The sequence below is a fragment of the Eleginops maclovinus genome, chromosome 4 (genome assembly GCF_036324505.1).
Source record: "Eleginops maclovinus isolate JMC-PN-2008 ecotype Puerto Natales chromosome 4, JC_Emac_rtc_rv5, whole genome shotgun sequence".
Taxonomy (NCBI): Eukaryota; Metazoa; Chordata; class Actinopteri; order Perciformes; family Eleginopidae; genus Eleginops; species Eleginops maclovinus.
The window spans coordinates 10,592,978-10,606,592 of NC_086352.1; the positions used below are offsets into that span (position 1 = coordinate 10,592,978).

Here is a 13,615-nt window from a genome sequence, read left to right on the forward strand (position 1 = left end):
GTGGTACCATAGGCATGCTGTTATAATAATTATACCCTCAATATAGTTAATTGAATACAATTAAATCAAGTGAATAAATAAAAGAAACTTCTCCCATAACCTCCCCCCAGTGACTCCAAAATGACTTTCCTGCTTTCATTTTCTCACCTTCTTTTTTCCTTCCCTGTGCACCGGCACCATAGTTTAGTTGATCTGACATTTATTTCGCTCATGCAGCACATAATCATAAGTTTGTGGTGACACTGATGACAAGGTGACAACATTCAGCTTCAGTAATTTGCTCACCCTCCCCACCTCTGTCCCATTTTAGCCACAGTGTGTGCATTAGTTCATGGCAAGGTCGCATCATGAGGGAGTGTTTGTGCTCAAAGTATAATTGTTATTTGTGTTTAACAGACTATTTTTTTGTCCGGGGCGCTTTGCCTCGATAATCTGCATGTAGCATGCGAGAGAGCCTAATTAAGCTTTGACTAAATGCATACATCTTTATTTAACAGTATGAGCTATCTCTGGCCCACAATGTTGAATGATAATTGGCAAGAATGATACATGTGATCATAAAAGATAAGTCCTTCTGGAGCAGAGGGCTGAACTTAATAACACACTCTTTGTGGTTACATAGTTTGCTTATGCATTTGTTTTGTGACTTTCCTCCATATTAATAAAAAGACACACTTTTGACCAAACTGCTCCATCTTCTTTAACAAGGCTTACAATGAGACAGCTAAAAGACATGACTTGAGACCTCCATTCTTCACTGCAGCAGGTTTATGTGAGGATAATTGAATTTAGTAGAAAGAGAGAATAGGGACTAGTCTGTGAGCTGACATTGCCAAAAAGCCCACTTCCAGACTTTAGGTCTAATTTCTGCACAGCCTCTACTGTGTTCAGACTCTGTGGCTCAGTATCAAGGCCACAGGTAATTCATCTTCTGGCTCTAGTTCTGCTTTGCGACCTAATTAAATGAATAAAGATGTGAAGAATGTTCATTTCCGTAGGGATAAACACATTGCTGCATGGGAAAAGGTACGAGGAAAGGCTTGCTTTGTACAGGGAAAACATGAGGAACCACTGACTGGGAGATACTGAATGGCTGAAGAATTTGAATAGCGAGGGGGGAAAAACTGTTCTGATTTACATGCAGCTGCAGTTGCTGGCTCATTTGTTTTGATAATACCTCATCCTTCACACACTTTATGTAGAGCTGACTCCACCACATATATCCGAGTTAACAAACATCCAGTCCCTATGTTAACACTCCACATGGAAAGCGATGGGCGTTATACGAGACAAAGAAGCAGCTTGTGTCATACGCACAAGACACACTCGAGTGCGCTGCCTGACAGTTTAAATATCGCCTGCCTCATCAATGAAACATCTGGCTTGTATTTGATGTCGGCTACAAAACGTGCACTTTCTCTTACAAGTTAGTTGCCTCACTTTCCCCACTCATCAATTTTAAGGAGTATGCAAATGGTCAATTCCTCCAGCATCCCTAGGAGTCCACACCGTTAAAACAACAGGGCAATAAATTCTCATTAAGGCTTCCCTTCCTTGAAAGGCAGAAATTGAAGTTGGGATATTCGTGTTTATATTCACAGGCAATTGGAACAAATGAGGATATCTTGTGGAAGGAAGATAGGCTTCCAGTCTTAATCGAATCCTTGCGAAAAATCCCACTGTAACCACCCACTCCTCCACTGGCTCCCCGGGGAGTTTCAGTGATGGAGTCAGTCACAGGGAGCGGCGGCCCTGCACCACTGTGCTCAGCCTCTCTCCCCTCTGACAGGCCCATATTTCACCAGACTCATTCTCCAACCTCCACTGTCACTGTTTCCTGTGCTGTCAGGAGGACGACTCCCATCATCAGATGGGTGATTTCACAGGCTGGTGGCAGCATCTCTGCCTCGCTGTAGCTGACTAACATGGCCCCGCACCAGACAGCTGGGTGACCCCTCCTTAGAAGCTGGCTGGATGCTCTCATTCCTCTCATCATGCACATGTAAAGATGATCTAGGGTTAGATTATTTTTTGTTGTTGTACGATGCCAAAAGCTTTTGGGAGCTGCTGATTGGTTTGAGTTGGAGTTTGTGTCAACATAAATTTCAAAGTCAGCTGGGACCACACCATTGTTGTACTTCCAAAACTGGACAAGTCTAGAAATCACTTTTAGAGTAGAAGTCAAACATTGTGGGAAATATTCTTATTCCCTTTCCTAATGGAGTGATTTTATACGATTGGTGCTACTGAAGGAATGATGTTGTCATCTACCATTACCACATTCCTACATTTCAACAGTCTGACATGTATAACTATTACAAGTCACAACATATAATGGATGATCCAAGTGAAATTCTTTGATTTTAGTTGCTGTTCTGTTACATCTTGCAGCGTGATCAGAGATCCCAGAAAATAAGAGACCCTTGCTTTGCGTCACCAGCTTTGAGGGCCATAACAGAAATCACTTTAGGGGGATGCAAATGAAAGATTTTGCAAACAATTATCGGGATAATTATTTTTCCTCCCATTTAGTTTTTGTTCTATTTCAAACCAGCAAGATCATTAACTGCATTATTTGCAAAAACCTCAGGCTGCAGATGCACAGAGGCAGAGGTAAATGACTCACTCCCAGACATCGACTGCAGTTTGTTCCTTTAGGTCATTTGGGAAACTCAATCCAAACATTTGTTTCAGATTCGTGTCATGTGCTCATCATTAGTCTTTGTCAACTTTGTATCCCCCAGACCATGCAGGTAAATGTACTGAATGGGAAAAAGGCCAATGAGTAGGTTGTATTTCCAATGCTTCTTGTTGTCTCAGCTCTGTTACATTCACTCACAGGAAGTGGGAGTGAGTCCTGTTTTATAGGATACATGTTGGGTGGTTGGACCCCACCTCCATGTGCATCTGTGTGTTTCACACAAGCATAAATGCACGCCTGTGTGAGTGCATGACTCCACATCTGTACACCTTTGTCCAGATGGTAAAGTGTGTGTGTGCTTAACAGCATGAAAGGGCTCTCTATCTCCATCTTTCCTGAGAAATGTAACAAAAAGGCCCTCTGTGCTATGTCAACTTTAGGTCACACTGTGCCATGTATGTGGACCTCACCTCCTCCTTCCTTCCTCTGTTCTCTGCTCTTGGTTTGACTGATAATGAGATAGAGTTGTGTATCAGAGCATTCTTCTTGGTGTGGATATAGTATTAGGTGGAGTCATTTACTTTCTTTATTCCCACAAGCAGTTTGTTGCCTTTTGCCCTCTGGTTGTGCCATTGATATTTCTTTATTTGACCAAAACAACATGTCTTTAAAGGCCCTATAATGCTCATTTTCAGCTTCATATTTGTATTTTGTTCTTCTACTGTGACATGTTGACACGCTTAAATGTTCAAAAAGCTCGTTATTTTTCTCATACTGCCTGAGCTGCACCCCCTCTTTTCACCCTCTGTCTGAAACCAGAGCCCAGTCTGCTCTGATTGGTTAGCTGGCCTTCTCTGTTGTAGTTTTTCAACTGCTTAGAGATGTCCCGCCCCTTAATGTATCACGTACAATGTTTTGGAGCAATAGCCAATTGAAGTTCAAATATAACATAGCTATGTCACTATCTTACAGAAGTAAACAAATGAGTACAAAGGAGGCGTTTGATGCAGGGGGGGAGTTTCTGCGAGAGAAACTCCCTCCGGCATGAACTTTGCAGACCATTTACATGCACAATAACACACTACAGAAAAGGGAAAACCTCAAAAACTATGTTTTTCCCTCAGGAGTTAGTGTAGACAAAAGCCGAGCCAAATGGAGGGTATGTTGGTTTGTTTGTAGTAAATATTGATTATTCCTCAGGTGGTCATAAATCCAAATCCAAATAAATGCTAATGTCGCTCTGTATCTACTGCATGTTTAAATAAGCAGTTATTTGTTTGAATTCGGCAACTTAAAGGGTGATAATACTTTGTTGTTGTGTTTACAGCTGGTTTTAATGAATATGTTTGTGCCTATGTAAATGTATGTTTGTCTAAAACGATGAGACATAGAAACACCAATGCAAGAAGCGCTCTCCCATAAATGTTGAAACACAAGCCCTTGGTACACAAGTCAAAGTAAGTTGAGGCCTTTTGGAGGCTTTCTTTGACCACCCCTCGCCTAACAAGAAACACTCTTTACTTGTATGGGCAGATTAAATCAGGCTGGATATGCATTTCTTTCTTCCAGCTAGAATGAGATGATAAGATATATGCAGCTGGATGTTTTTCCATTCATATTTGACAAGTGAACAGAATTGAATTTCAAAAGGAAAAGCATCTGTGAAGTCTTGATTTGTTATGAATCAATGACTTTATTCTGTAGCTGACAACCTGTCCTGTTTACCTGAAGGCGCAAGTCTTTACTGTCACCACTTGTCACAAGAGATTTCCATGTCTATGGCAATTACAGTGTTTGTTGGTGGCTGCTGGTGGGTCCTCTGGGTATCTGTATCGCTGTATAATTTCATCCTCCTCTCTTCAAAGTAATTCTATCACTCAGGGAGCAGCAGATAGTAAGGGAGAGGACATCCACAGATAAATCCTTTTTAAAGTGTATTTTAAATGTATTATATAATGGTCATCTGCTCACAGGATGTCAAGGTAGAATTTGTGTTTGCCCTCATGTAAGTGTTACAAAACACCGTTTTTCATCTGTATCGCTCACCCTATCTCAGATCTCATATGCACAAGTACAGAATATATAGTGCCCCCGGTGGCCAGTAATTGAGACTATTGGAAGATCATAGAGAACCAATACTACCACCTCAAGGCAAAGAATGAGCCTCCTTTTTTTATAATCTCTCTTTTTAACAGTGTTTAAATGGGGCTGCAGATTCATTTGCATTGTGTGTAATGTATTGGAAACTATTTAAAAACACATTTTAATGATGGAGTGCAATGTCTTGATTAAATGGGGCAAACAGAACGAAATACTCAAACTACAGACAAAGAGGCTCTATGCAAAGCAACCCCCTCGAGTATCTGCAGCAGACAATAATATTAATACAGTGAGCCGTTTGCAGGGTGTGGACGTTAAACCTAGCAGCTTGTCTCTAGATTTTAGGTAGGGTGTTCAAAACAATAAGATCCTCAAACTCAGCCTATGAATGAAGAACACTATCTATCTAGAGTTTCATAGATTAAAAAACTCACATAGCCTATGTTGGCAAAATGATTGAATAACACATTTTGGGATATCCATTAACTTAACATGATGTAAGCTTGTCAAGGCACCCTTCCCTAAACAAAAGATAAAAAAGCAATTGTCAATTCATTTTATCTTTTAAAAGATATCTCCATACTTACTCATAAATTAAATGTGTCTGGTGTTGGGAGAAAGTGAGCGACGATCTGCCATTCATTATAGGCTGTCCTTGAGGTGCCATTGAGAGCTTGTTACCAGCTTTTAAAAAGACAGCCACTTTAGATATCATACGTACAGCTGTGTCAATTAGAAGCAGAATGCTACAAACAGAGCTCAAAGTAAGAACCAGCTTGATGTTTGTTGGTATGTGCATAGTGTTGTCCTTGTTTTAAACAAAACTAATTTAGTGTGAGGGCAGAGGAGAGAGTGACAAAAAGAGAAACAGAGTGAAATAAAGAAATAGGAAAGAGAAGGGACCGTCATAAATGCAGACAATGATCCGTGAAGGATGAATGAAGGTAATCTGTACAAGTTTTTATTTCATACTCAAACCATCAGCGCCTCTCAGTGGTCAAACAGCCAAATTGCAGGAAAGAAAGAGCTGTTTTAAGATTACATTCAGTTCAAGCCAGACTGATCAGCACACAGGTTAGATCATTGGTTTACTGCTGAATTTGCATACAAATATTAACACGGATGTTATTTTTCTGTTATTTAAATCTGATGTTTTCAGTGTCCATGTCAACAGGAAGTACATCAGAGAGTCAACCGAAAGGTAAATTGACATATTATGTTTCTATTAAAGTCTAGGTGAATTACAATACAGTCTTACTTTGATACAGATACACTTATTTTGAACATAAACAACAGTGAAAAACATGCATTTGCTCTATAGTAATGTGACCAAACAATGCTGAGGTCACATAAAGTAGAATGATGTCAATCAACAATGCTACATTGGATCTTTGGTAAGCCCTTGAATCAAAACACAAGTAACTTAAACACTTTATCTTTCACTTTGGTAAATAAGTTAAAACTACATGAAGATCTTTATCATCACAAAGTCATCGTACATCAAAACATATCATTTTGCTTTCTCTTGTAAAAATAGCTAAAACAACACGTCAACACAAAGAGAACATCAGCACACAGCTCTCAGGGAGCCTCTAAAGTAACACACATTCAACACTACTTTCATTTCAACCTCACTATCAGAAAACAATCAGCATGCCCTTTAACACAGGAAGGTGCAGCACAGCTTCCCACAGAGATATTTGTTTTGCAAAATGATGAAATTGCTTGAAATCATCTGTGATTTATACTTTATGTAAAAACTGGATATGTCAAAATATGCATTTGTTTTCCACTTAATAACAGAAAGCAGTGTGGGGGATGGTCAAATCTTCCTAACCCTGTTGTTTAAATGTTGGCATAACTGTCACATGTTTTTTTGACACCTCTACATCTGGTTGTCGTTGTACTGTGGGCTGGATTGCTGTTCCTGCATGCCTCCTGAAACGGCCCCCACCACCGCCTGCTGCGCTGCTGCCTGGACGTGGGGGTTCTTCCAGGCCCCCGTGGTCCATTCCTCCTGAGCTTTGGACATGCTGCCCCCACTGCCACGGTAGAAGTTATGGATCTGCAGGGAGGGTTAGGGTTTCACGAGTTATTATCAACACAGGAGGTTAGTGTTTTTAGGTATTTTAAGTTCATGTTATTATCCCACAGTTTATGGTGTATTATCTACACAGCTTCATGTGTGGATGGTTTCAGGTTTTAGTAATCATAGTTAATGTCAGGGCTTATTTAGAGATATACAACTGCATTAAATACTCAGCAGATCTTTTTTCAAGGGAAACTTTTTTAGGTACAGCAAATAATATTCTAGAATCCCAAAGTTGGATGATAATAACTTTTGAAAGTGGGTTTTTAAAAGGTTTTTCTGCATCTGTATTTCCAACTCAGTCATTTTATTTCAGGGTTTTTTTGGTACAGCAAATTAGATACTGGAATTCAAAACTGTGGTAATGATAACTTTTAAATTGGGTTGCAAAAGTTATAATCAACACGACTTCGCGTGTGGAAGATGAACTGTTTTATAACCTCATTTGCATTAGAGCTATTCAACTCTATTTCTCCTAATCCATAACTCTTTCCCTTTAAAATATGTTTCCCATCACCTTCATTAAGGGAAAATGTATTTGGAAATATATTGGGACTCTGGCATTTACCATTTTAAACCTAAACACTGCAAACTCTGTCCACAGATATTAATCAAACGTAATTCATGGTCTGACAAAGAACTTTAGGATTATTTGTGTAATAATACATAATTGGTAACAGCTGGAAAAAACATATATATCGTGTAATTTGCAGCAAAGGACAGCAAATATATTCTTATAAATTGCCATTCTCCTTAATATAAATGCACAATTTGAATTCTTACCCTGGTGAGGGCAATGAAGGACAGTGAGGCGACTGCAGTGAACATGATGGTTGGGACCAACATGACCAGAGCAATCAAAATATTATAGGAGAAGAAGGAGATGGTAGCCAACCAACCGCTGAAAAAGAGAGGGATGACCATTAACAGATTTTCATTAGAAAGAAACATTTTCTTTATGAATACAACCAGGCATAATTATGTTATTGGGTTGTCTGGTTTCTCTCATCATGACACCACCGCTGAACATCTGGATGTTAAATGCTACTAATTTTCGTGGACTTTAACTACTGCAATATAACGTTTCAAAGTTTTATAGCTCATATGAGATAATACCTATCTGCACATGGTGACATTTATAAACTTTATGGAGGCTGTCATAATATTAATTTCTGATCATCATGGTGAGTGAGGTGACATTTTGGGGATCCCTTTAACGGCCTCTCAAAATCTGATAACAGGAGTATCGTTAAAGTTATATTAGGGCCATCTCTGATGTTCCATCAGTGTCATCTTAATGAAAGCACGAACAAAGTCTTTAAAGAAAGAAACCCTCCGGACAAGACTAATTGCTTCAGCTCAGATTCTGTCCTTTAAAAGTCGATTTTGTAATGATATTAAAACAACCTCTCATTCTCTCTGTTCTTTAATGCATAACAGTGAATGAATCACAGCTCTGGTAATTGAGTTGCATTAGACTGTTTTTTTAAAATGAATTATAAATACTAAAAAGCACTTACTTGAGAATGTATTGTCTGTTGTCTACATGTTTCTTTTAAAAAACGAGTCAAGATACAAAGAAATCACTTGAATGAAAGATTGCTCATGGAAGTCCTTAAACAAAATCATTCCTAGAACTATTCCTAAAATGTCCCATACCATACTCCCCATCCAGGGATGCCAATGCTTTGGATGGTGCTGATGCCCACTTGGGCCATGAACACAAAGAAGAACTGCATGTAGTTGAAAGAGCTGTCAGTCCTAAGAAAAAAAAACAAGAATGATCAAGAAATATTTACACAAGTATAAATAAATGTATCACTGCTAGATAGTTTGATGGTATTCAAGCCCACGGAGTGATAAATGCCACTCAGCGCCATGAAGAGTCATTCACAAAGGCCTCATCCTCCATAAAGAGCTCAAGGCTATCATTTATTTGTATGTGCTGATCATGTTTAGGTGTATTCACAGGAAGTCATGATTGAACTACTCTACCCCATGCCTCTATTATCATCTGCATTTCTTTAGTGATGACACAAAGCCATCAACAGACTGTTGCTGCCTTGGTATTCTCACGGTCTGGTTTAATCTCCACCAAAGTGCAAGGTAAGACTTACATTTTGTATCAGGACTTCATTAAAGTCACTAGACAGAGCATTGTCGGCCCCTGACTCGTATTGTTAGGGAATATTTTGCTTAGGTGTTTAACCTTTGACCTACTGTAGTTCATAATTGTCTCCTTCCTTTGTCTCTATTCCCATGGCATAGTTCTTTGTCTTAAGGAGGGCAGCTTGAGCGCTTTGTTGTTTCTTTGTTTCTGACCGAGCACAAGCTGACCTGAGATAGTGTATTGTTTAGGGACATCTAGAAGCCCTTCTTATCTGGAACGTAGGTTCCCTGATGTACATTTTGTTCTCATGTACGACAGCTTTAGTTAGATTTAGGATGCATATTTGTTTAGTCTGGCGACTGAAGAATGTTGATTGTCCATTCCGAACTACTTAAAAGCTCGGACTGTAGTGGAGATCTTCAGAATTGGTCAGGCAACCGCTCTGTCAACTCGTGCTTGCAGCACATGTCCTGTCCATTCTCCGGCCGTTAACTTCATAATAAACCTTCAGTGTTTGTCATCAAAGTTCCAGCTCTCCTGTGTCTCTCTGAGTTTTGTTTCCATTGCTCCAGAAGTTTCCATCACACATATAACTGATCAGAGAGCAGGAAGCAAACCTAAGCTCGGAAGGTAAAGTTATTTTACGCTGCCCTTCAGTTACAGGATAGAGATGTTCTGGGTGCACTTCTGTCTCTAGAGGGAATGATTGGAACATTTATTTCTGCTGCCACTCAACACTTTCAGAGAATGGAGGGAATAATTATCTTAAAGCTTCCATCCATAATGGACCATTGCACAAGAGGGGCATTCATTATGCAGACACAATGACTTTGCATGAATGAGAGAAAACACTTTTTTTTATCTTCTGACATTTTTTTCTTCAATCGCAAAGAGGCAAATGGAGGTAGTAGTGTTCTGATCCACCAAATTGAATGTTTTAAGTAACCAAAACATGTAAAGTAGGAGGAAAACCAAAAAGTAGTTAGCCAGAAAAACATATTCCTGTCCCTAAGGGTTACTTGGTATACATTACATTGTCTGATGTGCAAAGTAAAATACACAAAAGCAACATTTTATTTTCATCCTAAAGACCTTGAAAATGAACACATTTGTCCAACTTAACTGATGTTTGTGTTATTTATTGAGTTAATACCGTGTTGCCTTGTTCTTTAAACCACTGTGCCAGTATATGACAGCTAAACACAACTATAATGACATACAGCTTGGACTAAACTATATTTTTAATATCATTACTTCCTTATTCACTTACTTGAAGGCCTTGTAGATGGGCCTGAACCAACAGACATAGGAGCACGGGGTGAACATGATTAGCCAGATGATAGCCAGCCCAAAGTTAGTCACGCCACCACCGCCAAACATCCATGCAAAGCAGCCAATGAGATTCACCGCAAGAGTAAGACTGTTCACTGTGAGACCAAACAAAATGTGTGTTAGGAGCAAAGAAAAAAACATCTATTGAGTACACGGACATGCACATGCAGAAGAGTGTGTGGATATGAAGGGAGCCTGCATTAACACTGTGAAATATGTAATTGCGATGCTTGCCACAAAATGGCTTGTGTTCTCTGAATAGCCTTTTTGCAGGCGCCGTTTTTCTATTAATTCTCAGTAATGTTATGAGGCTACAGTTCTCCCTGCTTAAGTTACACTTAATTCTAATTGGAGCTCTGTGCGTTGGTCCCATCTTTCTTATCTAAACTAGCAAATAAGGCCAATCAGTGTCAAATTTTGGTCGATAGAGAAAAGAGAGTGCTTAACAAGAGAATGATGAAGCCAAACACAGCTGCAACATGACAGCTATTCAGGAGCTCAGTTAAGTTTGTCAAAGTTAAAACAGAAAAAATACGGTTGGCTTCAAATCATTTAGTTACCAGAAAGAAAATGCTTAGAAGGAAAAAATTAGAAGGCTTAAGCTGAACAACACTCAAATTTGACAAGCAATGAACATGCCATGCATACAGAAAATCCGCCTCAAAAGGAGAGAGAGTAAAAGCAAACCCAAAAGCAGATTGGGAGTTTGAATACCTGCTTATATTAATCGTTTACCAAAAAAGAGGTCACCTGTAGGATGAACAGAGTTAAGTGTAAATGATGGATAGTTCAGAGATGCATCATGCATATTGAAACACACTTGTCTATGTTTGGCTAGAATCATTTGGTAACACTTTACTTGAATGGGTGTTCATAAGACTGACATAACATTGTCATAACCATGACATGACACCTGTCATAAACATTAATGAATACTTATGACAGTTGTCGTTAAGTGTCATTCGGTAAGTTATGTCAGTTTTGATGCAAAGGTGACATTGTTTGAGTTGTCCTTGCCCTCCTTCTATGACGGTTTAATGTCGCGCTAAGATATCAAGCTAAAAGTTTTTCTTAAGTTTGACAGTTAGGTCTGCTATGACATGTTTATGACAGGTTTTGTTGTCTTGATTTATGTCAAGTTGTCATAACAAGGACATCTCAAACAATGTCACCTTTGCATCAAAAGTGACATAACTTACCGAATGACACGTAACGACAACTGTCATAAGTATTCATTAATGTTTAAGACAGGTGTCATGTCATGGTTATGACAATGTTATGTCAGTCTTATGAACACCCATTCAAGTAGTGTTACCATCATGTGCAACCTTCATGGACACCCCAGGTTTACTTTTGTTTTCATTATCTTCCTGTTACTCTACTGTATATTGTCTTTCTGCCAGTGACATTGCACCGGAGTAAAAGTTGCATCAGCTTTGAAATATTTTACTCCCGCTGCACTCTGCTCCCTTCCATTGCCTTCATGGACCAACAGGGAACTTCCAGAGCAGAGCAATATCACAAACATCATTGTACGGCTTGTTTTATGGTGTAATAAACTTTGATGAAAGTACTTCTGGCAAAAATTGTTTAACACAATTTCAATGTTAACTGCTCTTCTCAAACCAAGGCCATCTGGTCAGCGCCATGACTCATTAACAAATAAACCAGTCAGGATAACACAGCCACCGGCAATAAAAAAAAATATTTTTGGACCAAAGGGACCCTAGTAAACCATTGCCCTTCTGTTATAAAGTTCTTATTATAAGTTAACCACAGAGGAAAGGACAGTTTACTATACCTCGAGGATAAACCTTGTTTCTGTTTTTTTATATTGAAGAGTCAGGTAGCCTCTGTATTAAAAAAATAGTTTTAATGTATTATAGTTGAAATTGACTTTCCTATCAGGAAATCCCACACCACTCTTTAAACACTACGACATCACTTTAAGCCACTCACACATCCACAGGTGGTACATTTTCTTGCACAGGCTGCGGTGCTGCTCTGGGATCTCATCAAAGTCCTGGTAGAAGCATGGCTTGAGTGGAATAAACCCCGGCAGTGGGGGGAAGTTGGGCTCTGACACAAATAATTGCGCAATAGTTAGACATAAAGTATTAGCTTGATTCTTTGCCAGTTAATCAATGTGTATAATTACTGACCAGCCATGAAGATAAAGTGTGGAGTTGTTTGGAGTCACTCTTTCCTCAGTCCTGTCAAAGCCTGTTGAATAGAGAGAAACTGGAGATTAGGATTTAGTTATTTGTGTTGATTAAAATCTGCAGAACTGGTATGCCCGTAGAAAACAATTGCATATGCATATCATAGGTGTAGACCATTACACTTTTACCAGAAGTATACATAGACCCACTTTAAAAAGACAGAGGGTGCTGTTAGCTAAGCGTCGCCAAGCAGACGTTACACCGCGGGATTTAATGTGTGAGCCCTCCAGACAACGTCCACATAGTGGTGATACGATTTCAACGACTGAATTGTTCACTGAAACACACACACACACACACACACACACACACACACACACACACACACACACACACACACACACACACACACACACACACCAAGGGAGACACGCGTGTTGCTATCACACTTAAACCCCACTCCTCTGGATGAAATGAGGCGACAGTATTCGCTGTATGTGTGCGTTGTATAGTGTGACAGAGCTGGCCATCACAGGAAGGAATTACGGATTCCACGGGAAACGTAATCTGCTTACCTCCTCGAAAGAGCAGAGCTTCTCTCTTCAAATTGCGCAGTCTCCGATAAAAGCTTCAACTGCGTGCTGAAGAGAGCTGTACTGCCAATCGGACGATATCTGCAGCCAAACTATAACACTATAATATGACTTTCTTCTACTCAGTATGAACAGAGCAATACATAGTATGTCCTGACTCTCGACCAATCACTGTGCGTGAACTGGCTGTCACTTTGATTCAGACCAATAGGCGGATTACTCTAATCCTTGACGTTGTTTGTTTACCCAATCACTGTTTAACTCTCTGTCCATGGTGCTGAACCCGTCCCACGGTTTATATAATTATACAAAGCTATTCCAATTTTAGACAAATATTGTATTTGACATGCTATTTTGTTTTAAAACACTTCCATATCTTGTGACTCAATGTCTCCAAAGACATGCACCATTGTTTTACTAGGAGTAGGACAAAACCAGTTTCCTATCAATGCAGTTTAGTAATACAATTCTTCATTCATTTGAAGATATCAGGGCACACAGTATACACTACAGTCTAGTTGTTGTTGTAGTGGTGGTTGTGGTAGTAGTAATAGTTTTTGTAAGGAACATAAAAATAATTGACAAAAA

The 13,615-nt window shown here is 39.4% G+C and overlaps 1 protein-coding gene across 3 annotated transcripts; it reads right to left on the reverse strand.

The window, feature by feature from the left end:
* Positions 1-5,680: 5,680 nt before the first annotated feature.
* LOC134862640 (secretory carrier-associated membrane protein 5-like) lies at positions 5,681-13,220 on the reverse strand. Of its 3 annotated transcripts, none has more exons than XM_063880647.1 (7): positions 13,010-13,220; positions 12,435-12,495; positions 12,232-12,351; positions 10,211-10,367; positions 8,490-8,591; positions 7,614-7,731; positions 5,681-6,806 (listed from the first exon to the last, which is right to left on the reverse strand). In XM_063880647.1, the coding sequence occupies exons 2-7, from the start codon at positions 12,439-12,441 to the stop codon at positions 6,627-6,629; spliced, it is 684 nt and encodes a 227-aa protein (XP_063736717.1). In that variant the 5' UTR covers positions 12,442-12,495; positions 13,010-13,220; the 3' UTR covers positions 5,681-6,626. The 3 variants fall into 3 exon arrangements, with proteins under 3 accessions (XP_063736717.1, XP_063736718.1, XP_063736719.1); XM_063880648.1 differs by lacking the exon at positions 13,010-13,220 and adding an exon at positions 12,644-12,797; XM_063880649.1 differs by lacking the exon at positions 12,232-12,351.
* Between the last annotated feature and the right edge of the window lie 395 nt (positions 13,221-13,615).

Bases quoted from the DNA above. Each gene is read 5' to 3' on its own strand.
- LOC134862640 (XM_063880647.1), bottom strand. The intron at 10,368-12,231 runs GTGAGTGGCTTA...TTGGTCTCACAG, and splicing joins AATGTACCACCTGTGGATGT to TGAACAGTCTTACTCTTGCG. The intron at 7,732-8,489 runs GTATGGGACATT...TCTCTTTTTCAG, and splicing joins ATCCCTGGATGGGGAGTATG to CGGTTGGTTGGCTACCATCT.